The sequence below is a fragment of the Anabas testudineus genome, chromosome 18, assembly GCF_900324465.2.
Source record: "Anabas testudineus chromosome 18, fAnaTes1.2, whole genome shotgun sequence".
Taxonomy (NCBI): domain Eukaryota; kingdom Metazoa; phylum Chordata; class Actinopteri; order Anabantiformes; family Anabantidae; genus Anabas; species Anabas testudineus.
In genome coordinates this window covers 15202946-15216578 of record NC_046627.1, presented here as the reverse complement: position 1 = coordinate 15216578, position 13633 = coordinate 15202946, and the positions used below count along the sequence as shown (strand labels likewise).

General features: G+C 43.2%; 1 protein-coding gene across 4 annotated transcripts in view; it reads right to left on the bottom strand.

Annotated features, from left to right (window-relative positions):
- Positions 1–1123: 1123 nt before the first annotated feature.
- Positions 1124–13633, bottom strand: part of ppargc1a (peroxisome proliferator-activated receptor gamma, coactivator 1 alpha) — a 34957-nt gene continuing 22447 nt past the window's right edge. For all 4 annotated transcript variants that reach the window (XM_026352495.1, XM_026352497.1, XM_026352498.1 and 1 more), the window contains exons 8-13: positions 10407–11640; positions 8567–8659; positions 7483–7603; positions 5506–5627; positions 5026–5177; positions 1124–3051 (exon numbers count right to left, since the gene is read on the bottom strand). In XM_026352495.1, the coding sequence (XP_026208280.1) occupies positions 2948–3051; positions 5026–5177; positions 5506–5627; positions 7483–7603; positions 8567–8659; positions 10407–11640 (1826 nt within the window). In that variant the 3' untranslated portion in view covers positions 1124–2947. The remainder of the gene's footprint in view (positions 3052–5025; positions 5178–5505; positions 5628–7482; positions 7604–8566; positions 8660–10406; positions 11641–13633) is intronic.

Genomic DNA, 13633 nt, shown 5'->3' with positions numbered 1-13633 from the left:
TAAGGTGTTATAATATATTGCTAGTCTAGGCAATTTACAAAGCTCTTTTTTTATTATTATTATTACAATGATTAAAGCCACATCTATCAAATGGGACACAACACCATTACCCAAACGCTATACAGACAGCAAAAAAAGTAAAGCAATGTCTTAAAACACAGGTAAAGGGGTTTTTTTAATCTTTCCCTCCACCAATTTTTGCCTCTTTGCATCATAGAAATTAGCCGTTTCTTGTCTCCATAGTCAAATTCCATAAAAGAAAGCCTGTGATCAGCAAAGCTTTCATACAAAAGATTTTTTTTTTTTCCTTCCTGTGATGGAAGCTGGTTCTCTCATTACTTGGCGCGCACTAGAAGCGGGATATTAATTGAACCAGAAACCGCAAGGTTACCTTTTATGTCACGTCGACGGTGCTGTGATATCTGGACTGTGAGTGGGTTGGGAGGGGGGGGTGAGGGCGGGGTGGTGATGGAAAGTAGTGCGGCATGCGATACACTGTTGGGTAGTTTTCTCTAGGCTTATAGAACGTCATTTAAAATCTGCCAGTAAAGACAGCTGAGAGGCAGATATCCAAAGCGGTGCATACTGTACCGACTGGCATCCTGTAATAGCCATGCACTACACGACAAACAGTTTCAACTCGACACGTTTTTACACACAAGAGTGGAGTTAAGAGTCACGTTTGCACAGATGTCACAAGGTAATGAGTGCATTACAATCACAAAGACTCAATTACATCTTAAAGGGAAGAGCAGAAGGTGGGAGGGGCGACATTCAAGTGTTTACCGCACAGGGTAATGTCATGGTCATGAAATGCCAAGATACTAGAATGGAGTCTTCCTGGCTACTAGCGACTGGGTAATGGCTCAAGTCCAAAAATCACACAACAATAGAAGCTAAAATACAACTCTGAAAAATAATTTATTGCTTTTTATATAGTTTTTTTTCCTTTCATTTATATTATTATCATTATTATTATTAATCATCTTGTAATTATTGTGAATAACATTAGTAGTATCAGCATATTATATATATATATATATATATATATATATATATATATATATATATATATATATATATCGTACATCAAATACAAGATTTCTAAAAAATTCAGGAAAAGGAAATTGTAAACTTTTGTTTGGCATTCACATAATCAAGCGTGAGTGGAGCGATGACAAGTGTTTACAGTAAAATAAAATCCTGCAAAAATCATTTTATTGCTTCATGTTCTGCTTTTGTGTGGAAAGAAAAAACCAGAAACATGCTACAGATCAGACTGACAGTGGCAACAGAAATCACTCAGATGATGAGAGGGTTGACTGCTGGAGTGATTAGCTGAATGTTTTGATTGTTTCAGAAAGGCATAGAAGGTAATATTATCCCCACCAAACCATTTATTGTACACCCTGTCTAGTGATTGCAAGTTAAATAACACAACTCGAAGACAACATAAATAGCAAGTAAATTTTATGAGGTACGCCATGTAAAATGGAACCCATAAATATTCTTGATTCAAATATTAAAATAAATAGATAAATATGTGTTTGTACTGATTAAAAAGATTTGAATGCAGTGTTTCTTTCTCACTGAAGGTAATCAAAACAACAACGAAAGGCAAATAAAATCAATCCGAGTTTGCACAATGCAGTCTAACACAACCTGCAATAAATCCGCCCTCCGTGAACGCGATACTGTAAAGATTTTGTTCGAACTCTTCTGTCATTTTGGATGATGCAATTGTACTGACAGGTGTTTCCATTAGTTTGTCCATCCCATTTATATCAATAAGGCTAGGCTAAGTAAAAGAAACACCTCTACCACCTATTGTATGCAGCACCGTTGTATTAGACTGCATTAGGTCTAGGTAGGTGTACCTAATAAACTGAGAACAGTGTGTGTATATATATACATACATAGTGATTGCTTCAGAAATAATTTAAAAATGGGGTATCTCCTTTTTTTTCACAATCATGAAAAACACATTAAAAACGCATTTACACTGGTTTTATAAGCAAAAACACTGATTGAGAAACTTTATAAACAGAGAAAACTATACATGGTTGACTGTTTTTTTTTTTATCCCCACAACAAAATAACTTAAAAAAGGACATTTGTTCACATGCTTCCTCAAAATGAGCAATCTGAAGCATCTATTTTTTTCTCTTTTTACAATCATGTCATGTCTTCTTCAAACATCATGTAGGTGTACAATATGTTATACAGTATTGTAATAACTACAGATCGACATTCTGAATTAAGAAATTTTCTCCTCAGTTTTAAAAAAAGGCTGCGTTTTACAGTGCATAGCTGTAACAAATAAAGAACTTTACCCAATATGTACATAAAATAAAAATATTCCTTTTTATAGTATTTGTAAATACAGGGCTACATTTCTCCTTTAAAATGTAGACGACAATGTTACCTTGAGAATTTGACCTCAAAGGTACAATTCCCTATACTCTTGTTTGTAATGTAACACCAGATCCAAACACCAGATTTAAAAGACAGAAGGAAAGAAATCAACAGCAAAAAGGAAACAAAAATCTGGCTGAACAAGCTGCATGTTTTCACACCCCCAAAGAATTGTGGGTATTGTAGTGCTTCTAGAAAAAAAAACCAAAAAAAAAAACCATGAAAGTTTTCTTTTCCTTCTTTCACTTATGGTTGTACAGCAGTAGCTGGTGCACCGAAACCTGCGCACCAGGTTCTGAGGGTTCACTGGCATTCCCAGAATGTCTCTTCCCAGCTCTTCAGCAGCTATGTTCATGTAAACTTTATTTTTGATATATTCATTTATAGTGATATAGGTCTATAGACTTATTCTTATATACTCTATAACATAGAGTGTAAAACTTCTGGTAGTCTCGTCGTCAAAGGAGCGAGAAACAACAGTGAGGTATCAGAAGTCCCTCTTTGTGACAGACAGCAGGTGCCACTGAACTAGTTACCTTCTGAGGCTGCACTGGGCCTCCCTCAGCAAGCTGTCAAAATCCATGGAGTCATACTTGCTTTTTGTGGAGGCTGGATCAAAGTCATCCGAGTGGGAGTCTGAAAGGGGCAAGTAGGATTGGGGTTAAAGTTGAGAAGAGTGGGACTGTTTGAAAACGTGAAACAAAAAGTTCAGTCACATAAACACTCAAAACACAGAAAAGTGCAATGACGTTGTTCCCACAGTCAGTGCTGAAGGTGATATTAACTCATTCACAAACTCATCTGGTTAAAAAGATGGAGGCCAAATGTGTGAAAGCACATCCTTCTGTCTTTCCATCGCTTGTATGTCCTATTTTTCCTGATCAACCTGATAATACGCTAGTAAGGCAGACTATCTTATCTCTTCCAACAGACAGCTTCACAAATGGGGGCCCCAAAGGGTCCAGCAGCGCAGTCCAAGAGCTTTGAGAAATGGAAATGACCACGGCAGCTAGAAGACATCACTTGTGATCTAATGCAGTGGCCGAGGGCTGGATTGTGTCACACTGCGCACCTTGAGGGATGAAAAATACCCTGGTGCTCTACTTAAAACTAATGGAGAGTGTCTCTGAAAACAAAGACAGAAACAAAAAAACCAACATAAAAAAAAGAAGAAGAAGGCAGCAGCGCCTACAAGACTGAGAAGAAGAAGAAGAAGAAGAGGGGGTTGGAACCGCACTATTATAAGCTTCTCCCTTTCTCTCGATGTCTTTATCCTGCGCTATCAGTGTGGGGACGACCAAAATAGCCTGTTCCTGACAAAGAGGCAGTTGAATGAAGGCCTTTCCATTTCAGTAGGCTGATTAGTCAATCTCGACATAATGTCTATCCTCAAGGCTTTAGGATTAACAACTGTTTCTCTGTGTGTCAATTTCCCATCATGTCTTCTCCGGAAAAAGTTGAAGGCTTCGAGCGTGTGCTTCGGAAAATGTACTGTATAGTAACCGCCTCATTTATCGGGAAAAGTGCTTTTTCTTTCAGGTGACTCGCTGAACCCCTCGAGCTGCTTTCCCGACCTCACAGATTGCTGGGAAAATACCAGCTATAGATGTTAAAGTCAATAACAAGGCTACGTATTATCACCTAATGAAGGAAACCTCATTTCAATATGGCTGGCCGCTCCTCGCCACCTCTATCAACGCGCAACTACAGAAGAAAAGTGTACCTGTTTTATTTCTTCACTTGTCAAAAGTGGGGCTTCATGCCAGAGGAAAAAGCCTTGATTTTACTGAAAGCTTGCATTATTCATCAAATGCAACTTTCCAACCTCGGCTGCACCCACTTGAGTGCGGTTCTCTGAGGTTTATATACTTCACCAATACAGTAGCCGTGTAGATGCGTCGGCTGAATACGTGCATGCGTTAGATGATTCGTGCTACACTGCGGTTCGCCACAACCCCTCGACTCCCAGCACAGGCAGTAGGTAGGTGTGCACCCACAGTGGCCCCATCCTCTATGTAAATGACCGGCCCGCTTCGCGTCATATCGAGGCTCTTTCTAGTTCCAGCACCAGCAACAGCTGGCAACAGATGGAACCTCACTCCAGAGGGAGGAGAGACTTAACCTTCCTCCCACCTTCCCTTTTCTTCACCTCATCTCTTTTTCTTTCTCCTCGAAATTTCATCGCTGGCCCTCCGATGCTCTTCAAGCGATCTCCACACCCACGCGTACAGTGAACGGCACATGAAAAGACAAGTGCTTTTTCGTATCAACAAAGTCGAAACAAACATCCAACGTGCACATGAGTAATGGCGTTTGAATTGTTTTTCTTGAAGATGGCACCAGCGGGGAGGAACGGGAGCTCTATTCTGGGCATGTTCACAGACTGACCTCTGAATGCTTGCGCTTTTGAGCCACAAATGCCTTGTGGACACATTCAAGGCGGTAAGAATTGTTACCAGCACAGACATGGGCCTCTTTTAATCTGTAAGCATCACTCAGTTTCTTTTTTTTTTTTTTTTTGCTATCTTTTCACTGACAGTCCTCCCAGCTACACAAATATACAGCATGACTGCGGGGGGCTGATGGAGAGAACAACAAAGCAGCACTTACCCAAGTCTGTGTAATGTGATTTGCAGAACTGCTTTTGTCCGCCAAAGCACAGCTCGAACTGAGGCTCGTTTGACCTGCGTAAGGTGTGTCCGTTCTCAAGGGCGGCAAAGGCGTCACAAGTGTAGCGGTACGTGATGAAGCCAAAATTGTCCCTGGTCGGGAATAGAAAATGATACATCACTGTGTTGCTGTGGGGCAACAATAACAGAACAGGGGGCCTTGTCTTAAATGACGATCGCGCTATTTATATGCAAAAGAGAATCAATAAAAGTGTATCTTTGGGGCTCCGTAGGCCTACAAGTAGCTGAATAAGGAGATGCTCTGAGACTGCAAAAGCAGCAACACTTAGCTTTACTTTATGTAAAAGTTACAGCAGGAGATTTTGTTTTCTTATACATGAATGCCAAGATAAATGTCTTTTACACGACACCCCTATAGGTGCACACGTTTGTTACACACAGAAAATCCTGGGGGCCTTACCCATCGTCCCTCAGGTTCACCGCACATTCTTCAATTTCGCCAAAGACTTCGAAGCGGCACTTCAACTCTGTCCGGGTGCAGTCGGACCTCAGTCGCCCCACGTACACCACCCGTCTCTCCTCCTGCTCGTTACGAAGAAAGACAGAGAAGAGAAGGAAGATTAAAAGGGGGAGTCTGTTTTTCCTTTTCCCCTTATTTTCTTTACCGAGTCCTAATGAATTGGTCTTGATCACTCCTGTGGATACTGACTTTGAGCCCCGCGTTTTGTCCCTGCTCTCCGTCTGTCTGTTGTGTTCATCTGTGATTGGTTCAGCTTGCTTCCTTATCTGATAGACTTGCAGTTTGGAAGCGCTTTCAATCTGCCCTGGCACCACAATTCCTCTTTCTCTCTGCAACTCATCAACCAGAGGCAGAGTGATTTTTATCAAATGATGCCATGTCTTAAGTTTGGGGCTGCTTCCTCTTTCATGAAGTCTAAAAATAAAGCCGTGTGGTGACTCAGCCATATATCTGAAAAGGCTGTTTTCTGAGGGTAAAACTCGCAACACACAGCGTACTCTGCAGGATTGTTAACTGAGAGGTCTGTTAAGAGGGAGGGAACATTAAAAACAGTAGAGGTGAGCCACAGGGCAAAAAAAACACAAATTTCCTTGAACCTCAGAGGACGTGGGGGTCATAGCAGAATAATTCAGCAACAAACTACACCAGACTGCAATTATAGCTTTTGAGAAGTTTAATTGCATCATACTAATCATATAATGCAGCACATGCCTGGGGCTATAGTGTATCACTAGTATTATTTATTTATTCATTCGTTTACTTGCCATTAGGTGGGCAATCTCATTGAGGCCCACCGACACTTTAAATACTGTCTTGAGCATCGTACGAGTATATGATAAGCGTATGTATGCCTGGTGCTAAACTCAAGTTCACCTTTGCCCCATTGGACTTGACCATAGCAACCGCAAAAAATACAAATTAACTACTGATTACTGTTTTTATCCTTTCCCCACTCTTTTTTTAATGCTTACATACTGCTTGAGACAAAAAAAGTATTTGCTGAATTAGTGTTTTACTTGCTGACAACTGGTATATAGGCATTTTTTTCCTTGATGGCACCCTGAGGGCTGCCCGTGTACGTGTGTGTGTGTGTGGGGGGGTGTGTGAGTGACTGAGAGAATGAGGCAAAAACAGAACAAGAGAGACAGGCAGACACAAAGAGAAGCTTTCACATCCCTGGCCTCCCAAACCTCTTTTGACAGCTTGCGCTTTACTGTTCGTAATTGTTTGCTTCTCCATCTCCGAAAAAATGTATGCACGCCAGGCCGCATTTGCATTACGGCATCATTTCATGTGTGCTTTATCAACGGGTGGTAGTAGTGTTACCCTGCTGGAAACGTGAGTAATTTCACACTGACACAAGGAGAGTGGAGATATGGGAGAGAAATCCGATATTCCCTGCATCAGGCTAAATTTCGAAATAGATGCAGAAAGAAGAAAAAGGCACAAGAAAATCAGTGGCCGTTTCCCATTTTGCCCCTTTCCACGTCTTGCTCTCCTAGTTTCTGTTTTCCACTATTTTAACATTTTACCCCTGTGGTGTGATTAATAAGAGTCGACAGTGTTTCCAGACGACAAAGCCGTTAAAAATACACAACCCGGAGATAAAGAGGAAGAGCCTGTCGCCTGAATCATTCAGGAACTCACTTTGTATGTATTCTTTCAGTAGAGAGACACTGTGGCACATGGCACTGGGCTGGAGGCTGTGTCATCGTAAGTAATGCATGCATGTGTGTGTGTGTGGAGGAGGTCTGTGTGTATTTGCAAGAATGTGTACATGTGCCACAGCAGTGATTGCATGTGGTCTTTTATCAGCAGCGGCAGGAAAGACGTAAAGTCAAACACAGAGAAGGGGAAAAAAAAAAAAAAAAAGAGGCGACAGACGAAATGAAATGGCAGTTGTGTCAGCTCACTCACTAATGCTTTCTGCTTTTGCCTCTCTCTCTGCTCGGCCCTTTCAAACTCCCGCTTCTCATAGTCCCTGCGGTACTCCTCCCTCTTCAGCCTCTCATGCTGGTACTCCTCATAGCTGTCATACCTGTGGAAGACAAAATACAGACAACGTCACCGTCCTCGCTCGTCCTCTAAATACTCCCTTCCTGTTGATGTTTATGAAGATCAATTGTCAGCGTACGCCAAGGAGTATTCCCATGTTGTCTCACCACTGATGGTTGAGAATGGGAAAAGCAAATGGACTTCTTAATAAGATGTCTCTTTGCCATCGCTATGATTACAAAGCCCGCAGGATAGGCCCGCGGGAGTGCCGGCGAGCAACGCGGTCGGGGTGCCAGGCAGCTGCAACTGTCAGCACAACTTCACATGTCATTACTTTCTGCTTAGTTAGGGTTTCATCTAGAAGGAAAGTGCAACTTTCTCCCCCCCCCACCCCAACCCCTGACTAGCACATGATGTGTCTGTTAAGTTTTCGACTGATGAGCGACTCTCAGGCTTGTCGGGTGTCATTAGGCACGTGGGTGCCAAATCAGCCCGGAGGGCTGAGATGGTGTCGGTCTCCCTCTCGCTCTCTTTCCGCACTGTGCCACAGTACTTGTCTGCATATGAAATGGTCCCTTCTGCAGTGGCTCACAGAAAACTACAGAGGCACTAAGTTGAATGAGCATCATTATGCAGCTGGGAGCATCAGCTCAAAAGTGAATGATGAATGTGCATCAGAAAGATTTGGGACTCTCCTGTCACTAGACCAATAAAACATGATCAATTAAACATATTTGCCCTGAATGTTTGTCATGAGGCCCCATGTGGATGGAATAGACTGCAAAGACGCTTCAATCTTTATGTGAAGAGGGAAACTGAGAGAAGTCCGAGTGGTGACAGGGAAAAGTAGATTATTTTGCTCTATCTCCAGCCTTTTTCTATTATGATGTCTTTTGTAATTTGTAAGAAAACCGGCACTTATCTTATGCTTAAGTATGAAACTAAACAAAGGCTAATAACACACACAAAAAAATGTAAGGTTAAATATTTTATTTAAAATTATCACCTTGGCCTGCAGCTGAGAGGAGATCGACTCTGATGGTGGGGGCTCTTGTGAGTCCTGGAACGAAAGGTGCTTGAATCTGTGTTGTGACGAGACCTAAGGGGAAAAATAAAAAAACGTTTAATATGGAAATGTCATATTTCCACCTACACCGAGAAATTGTGTTTATCCTACACATTAGTAAAAATGCTTAAAAGACAGAAAAGTACAACGCATGCTCTTGACTGCTGCAAACTTGTGACAGCCTTGTTTAATTTGCTCATGGGTTTGGGGACCAAATTAACTACTTTGTGTTTTGTAAGACCCATCCAGATGCATTCTGTATTTTCTTAACCTTGTCCTTATCCAGCCCACAGCACAGCCACAGATAGTGTGTATGATATTCTACAGAACTTTTTACACACCTGACCTAGCATATAAATGCACCTCCTATCTATGTTGCATGAGGAAATGGTCAATACTGTAGGCCCTAGTGGTCTGACTATAGAGCTAGTACCACTGCACTCCTTAAGCTTGATACTTAATTACTGCAGTGCTGTTGAAAGTGGATGCCTGAATAATAGAGGAAGAGATGTTTGGGAAGCTCAGTGAAGCAAAGGAATGCCAGTTTGGCAAGACTGAGAATCTTATGCTGTGAAACTTTAAACACAAGAGGTATTTTGAGAATGAGTTTCCTGAAATTCTATTTACCTTTTCCCCACATAATAATATGACAAGCTTTTTGTTCTGCCACTTTCAAAGCTCCGAATCGTTACCCTGTATTTTCAGAAAGCTAGCCAGTGTCCAACTGAATGCTTGGGACTATTACTCTATAATTTGTGAGCAAGTTGGTGTAGAGCAAAGCACAAGGGCCCGGACAGAAGAAAGGGATTCTATTGCCTCTGTGGAGTAAACTGACCTTTAAGTAATCAGGCAAACAAACAGAGTCACTGCAGTGAAGTCCGACACTGTGAGGCACTCAATAACACTACCACTGACAAACTAAATGAACTCATATCCTTCTCAGTAACTGCTGTTTGCCTTAGTTTTAATAATAAAAAAAAAATACTACAGAAGCCCGCTTGTCTCTGATCAAAGGGAAGCATGGGAAATGTAGTTCTCACACAGTGCTATGATGATAGGAGTCTCTTTTGAGAGGGGTTTTGAGACTACATTCCCACAGCTTGGATTTGGCTTTCATCTCTGGGGATGTAAAAAAAAAAAAAAAAAGGAGGGTTTGACACTCAGTAAAAACAACAGCTGCCGCTTAAAACAATAGCCCCGGCATCAAACAAAAAATGGGAGCATGCAAGGGAGAGGATGAGGAGGGGGTGAGTGTTCGGAAGACACTCAAATAAAACTCCCAGTCTAGAGATGAAAACTCACACTGTTCAAAAGTCCAGTGCCTCTGGCACCTTTCATGTTCTGGGTTGTTTTGTTTTGTTTTTTTTTTTTGTTCATTGCACCAATCCTTTCCCCATTGTTGAAAGAAATGAAACCACCTGGTATAATAGGCAGAATTTGGTTGGCCTAAAAACTGCAGATAATTTGCATAGAATCTTTTCCACCTCTCTTTCACCTGTTAAATCTCTGTGTAAGACTTGCCAAATCTACTCTACATTATTCTGGGCAAGGCAAAGACAAGCAGGAGGTCAAGAAACCATGCTAGGAGTCTCCAGGGTCTATCCTGTCTGACATGAGCTCTGATGACTGATCAGCCCTCTTTTACACTCCTAAGCCAGACCCCCTGCCAGCTCCAAGCCCCATTTAAACTGCATGGGTGGGGAGCAGCCAAGGTTCAGCCAAAAGAAGAGTAAGGGATGTGTGTGTGAGACAGAGAGAGAGAGAGAGAGAGATGACTTACCAAAGGGAGGGGCGTCTGTTAGGTGAACTGGAGAGGGAGCGCCTACGGTAATGCATGGAAGAGCTGCGGGAGCCAGAGTGGGAGCGAGAACGGGAGCGGGACCCGCTGCTGGTCCAGCAGAAAGGCCTGCTGGGTGAGAGGAGGAGGGAGGAAGGTGGGGAGACAGAGCCTTGCGAAGGGGAGCAGCTGGATGGTGGAGAGCAGGAGGGAGAGCAAGGGGCGCAGTCAAAGAGTAGGTCCAGAGGGGTGCCCTCCCATGGATAGAGGAAACGACTCTCACGGCCCTCACCCAGCTCTAGCTCATCGTGGAAGGGCAGGAACCCTGAATGCAGGTAGCTCGAGCCAGGGAGCCTCTGGGAGTAGTAGTCATCCGCTCCCTCCTCAAGGGACTGAGAAGCTGAGGTTTTGTTCGGTTTGGAGCCTGGTTCTTTCTCCTGACCACCCTGGCTATAGAGGGCTTGTAAAGGGGGGCCAAAGTGCTTGTTGAGTTCTGCTCTGATTTCCTGGTCACATAGGAGCTTCCGGCTGGTGGCAGAAGGGTGGTGTTGCTCCTTGTCAGAAGTGACCTCTTGTGAGGGGATCTGGGTGGTTCGTGTAAGGTTCTGCTTCCCTAAGCCCTGGACCTTGACTGCTTCTCCATCCATGGAGGCAAAACTCTGCTGCTTAGCTAAAGGACCGGATGAAGCAGACGATGAAGTAGAAGATGAAGATGATGATGAGGATGGTGGCATGGCTAAGTCTTTACATTCAACATGCCTGTCCTCCACTGCGCCTGCAGTAGGCATGGGAGCAGCAGTGGCACCTGGGGTGACCGCAATTTCCGCTGCTGTAGTCATGGTAACAGTGGCTGTGTTGCCGTCCTTCTTAGTGCTAGCCGATGCTTGGCAATAGTCATGGTCACTGTAGCTACGTGGCGCCACCCGCTTATGGTTGCTAGTGCTGCGATGCTCCTCAAGGCCGCCCCCCACTGTGTGTTTGGTGAAGGAGTAAGGGAGGCCGGTGGACGCTTTGTTCAGCTGGGCATAAAGCTCAGTCTGTTCGGGACCCTTCCTTGTGGGGCCCCCGCCTGAGGCACCTGGGGCCAGGGCCAGAGCGCCGGGGCCCAACTCGCTCAGCCTGGCTCTTTTGCATGCCAAGGCTGAGGAGGAACATGAAGACAACTTGGTTTTGAGCGATGCTTTGAAAGGATTCTCTTGACTGGCTTTGTGTGGGGGCGTGGTAGGTGGTGTCAGACCTGCAGAGGGATGAAGACACAAAGGTTGGTAGAGGGGTGGCAGCAATAAAATGAAAATGGAGTCATAATGCAAAACACCCCAAATTCTCCTTCCTCCCCTCACTCATCTATAAACTTCCAAGTCAGTTTATAGACAGTGGACACACATACATGCCTGATTAAAATATTCACTTTCATTTGGCCTAATCCTGATCTCTATTTTATTGCAATCTTGACAGATTAATGTAATGCTTGGTGTAACTTAATATGGTGGTGTTGTAATATGGATGAGTTGCCTTCCTTTTCCTCTTTGACCTTGGACAGATCAATTTTCATGAAGAAAAAAAAAAAAAAACACACAAAACCTTGTAGAGGACAAACATAATGCATCAGATGAAAAAGACTAAGATACATGTATCATATCTCTGCCGGCCTCATGCAAAATGTCTACAACGGACAACATCCAGCTGATCTGAACCAAACCAAATACCCTTTTATTGGTCTGACATGATACCATGCATGCTTGAGTGTGATTCACCTCCCCACTCTGTGAAAAAATGTTGGAAGATATATCACTACTGGTAATTTACATGTTAGCATGCCTGGCAATGTCGCTATGTCTGCTATGTCTGCTATGTCATGGAAGCACAGGAAGTACTGGCGAACGGGTTGTCATTCTTCTCAGATGCCATGTCGCTACTGCTTATGCTCCCCACCATCTCTCCCCCCCACCTCCTACAGATTTACAACCAGACAGATGGCAGTTATATGGGAAGTCCTGAGATGAGCCCACTTTATAGCATTGTTAATGCACTCACACAAACAGCCGTCACCATTACTCTCATTTTCTTTCCTCCTCTCCTTTAGTCTTGTATTTTCCCTTCTTCTCTCCCCCTGTCTGTCATCTTCCCTGGATCAATCTCTATTTTTTCTGTTTCTGTCTCTCGGCATCTTTTCTAGTTTATGTCTTGAACAGAACAAATGTGCCCACACACACACACCCTTGTCACCAACAGTCTCTCACTGGAGTCAAACTCAAGCACTTTGAAACACCTACGCTCTCCCTACTTCTTTGCCTTTTCTTATAATGCACATCATTTTTCCCTTGCTGGTGAATTGCACCAAATGACAGCTATTAGTATCAAATCTAGTGTTAGAGTATGCACCAGGAAGACAGCTTGGCAAAGAGAGTATAGGAACGTGATACATAAATACACCCCTGCGCCCCAATCTCCACTCTGTCTTCCTCCTCTCAATTCTGATAGTGATATAGACATATACATGCATCATGCCAATGAAATGAGCTATGAAAAGGAGAAGGCAGAGAGGGAGAAGGGGTGCTACCCAGTGCCCAAGGAACTTCTGTTTCACCAATGAAGCACCATCTGTCCAAAACAATGTGTGCGTGGGGTCATAAACTAGGAGCCATTAGCGATGGTGGTGAAATAAATCAGAATTAGATAAATATGTGCCTCTCAGTCAAACTTGCTAGTGATGGATGATTCGCAGGCACAAACACCAATTGCGTAGTCACTGGAGAGAAAACAATGAAGCAAGTGAGCCAGACAGAAAGAAAGAAAGAAAGAGGTGTGTTTTATAACCTTTTTTCCTCGTCCGGCTGTAAATTGTGGAGAGACGAATAACAACTCTGGGCTTAAAGAGCTGATCCGCCGGTAAGCCATGCAAATAGCAACACACAGACCACCTCGGTGTCATGAGATACAGTAATTAAAGACACCACGGCAACACAGGGTAAATCTATTAGCTTGGCAGAGATTAGGCCTGAACAGTCAGATCCCAGGAGGTTTCAACGCCTGTTGTAGCTTTACTGTATCTCTAGGAGTGTCAAAAACATGCAGCCAGGAATCAGAAAAGGTGCTGTCATTTCGTGCCGTACATAATCTAGCACAGTACAACATGTGCACTGATAAATGTATTGAAATAGTTACCACTACTACAACTTGTCATAAAGGATAAAATAACATGCAGCAAGTTGTCTGACTGGAAGGTGGAC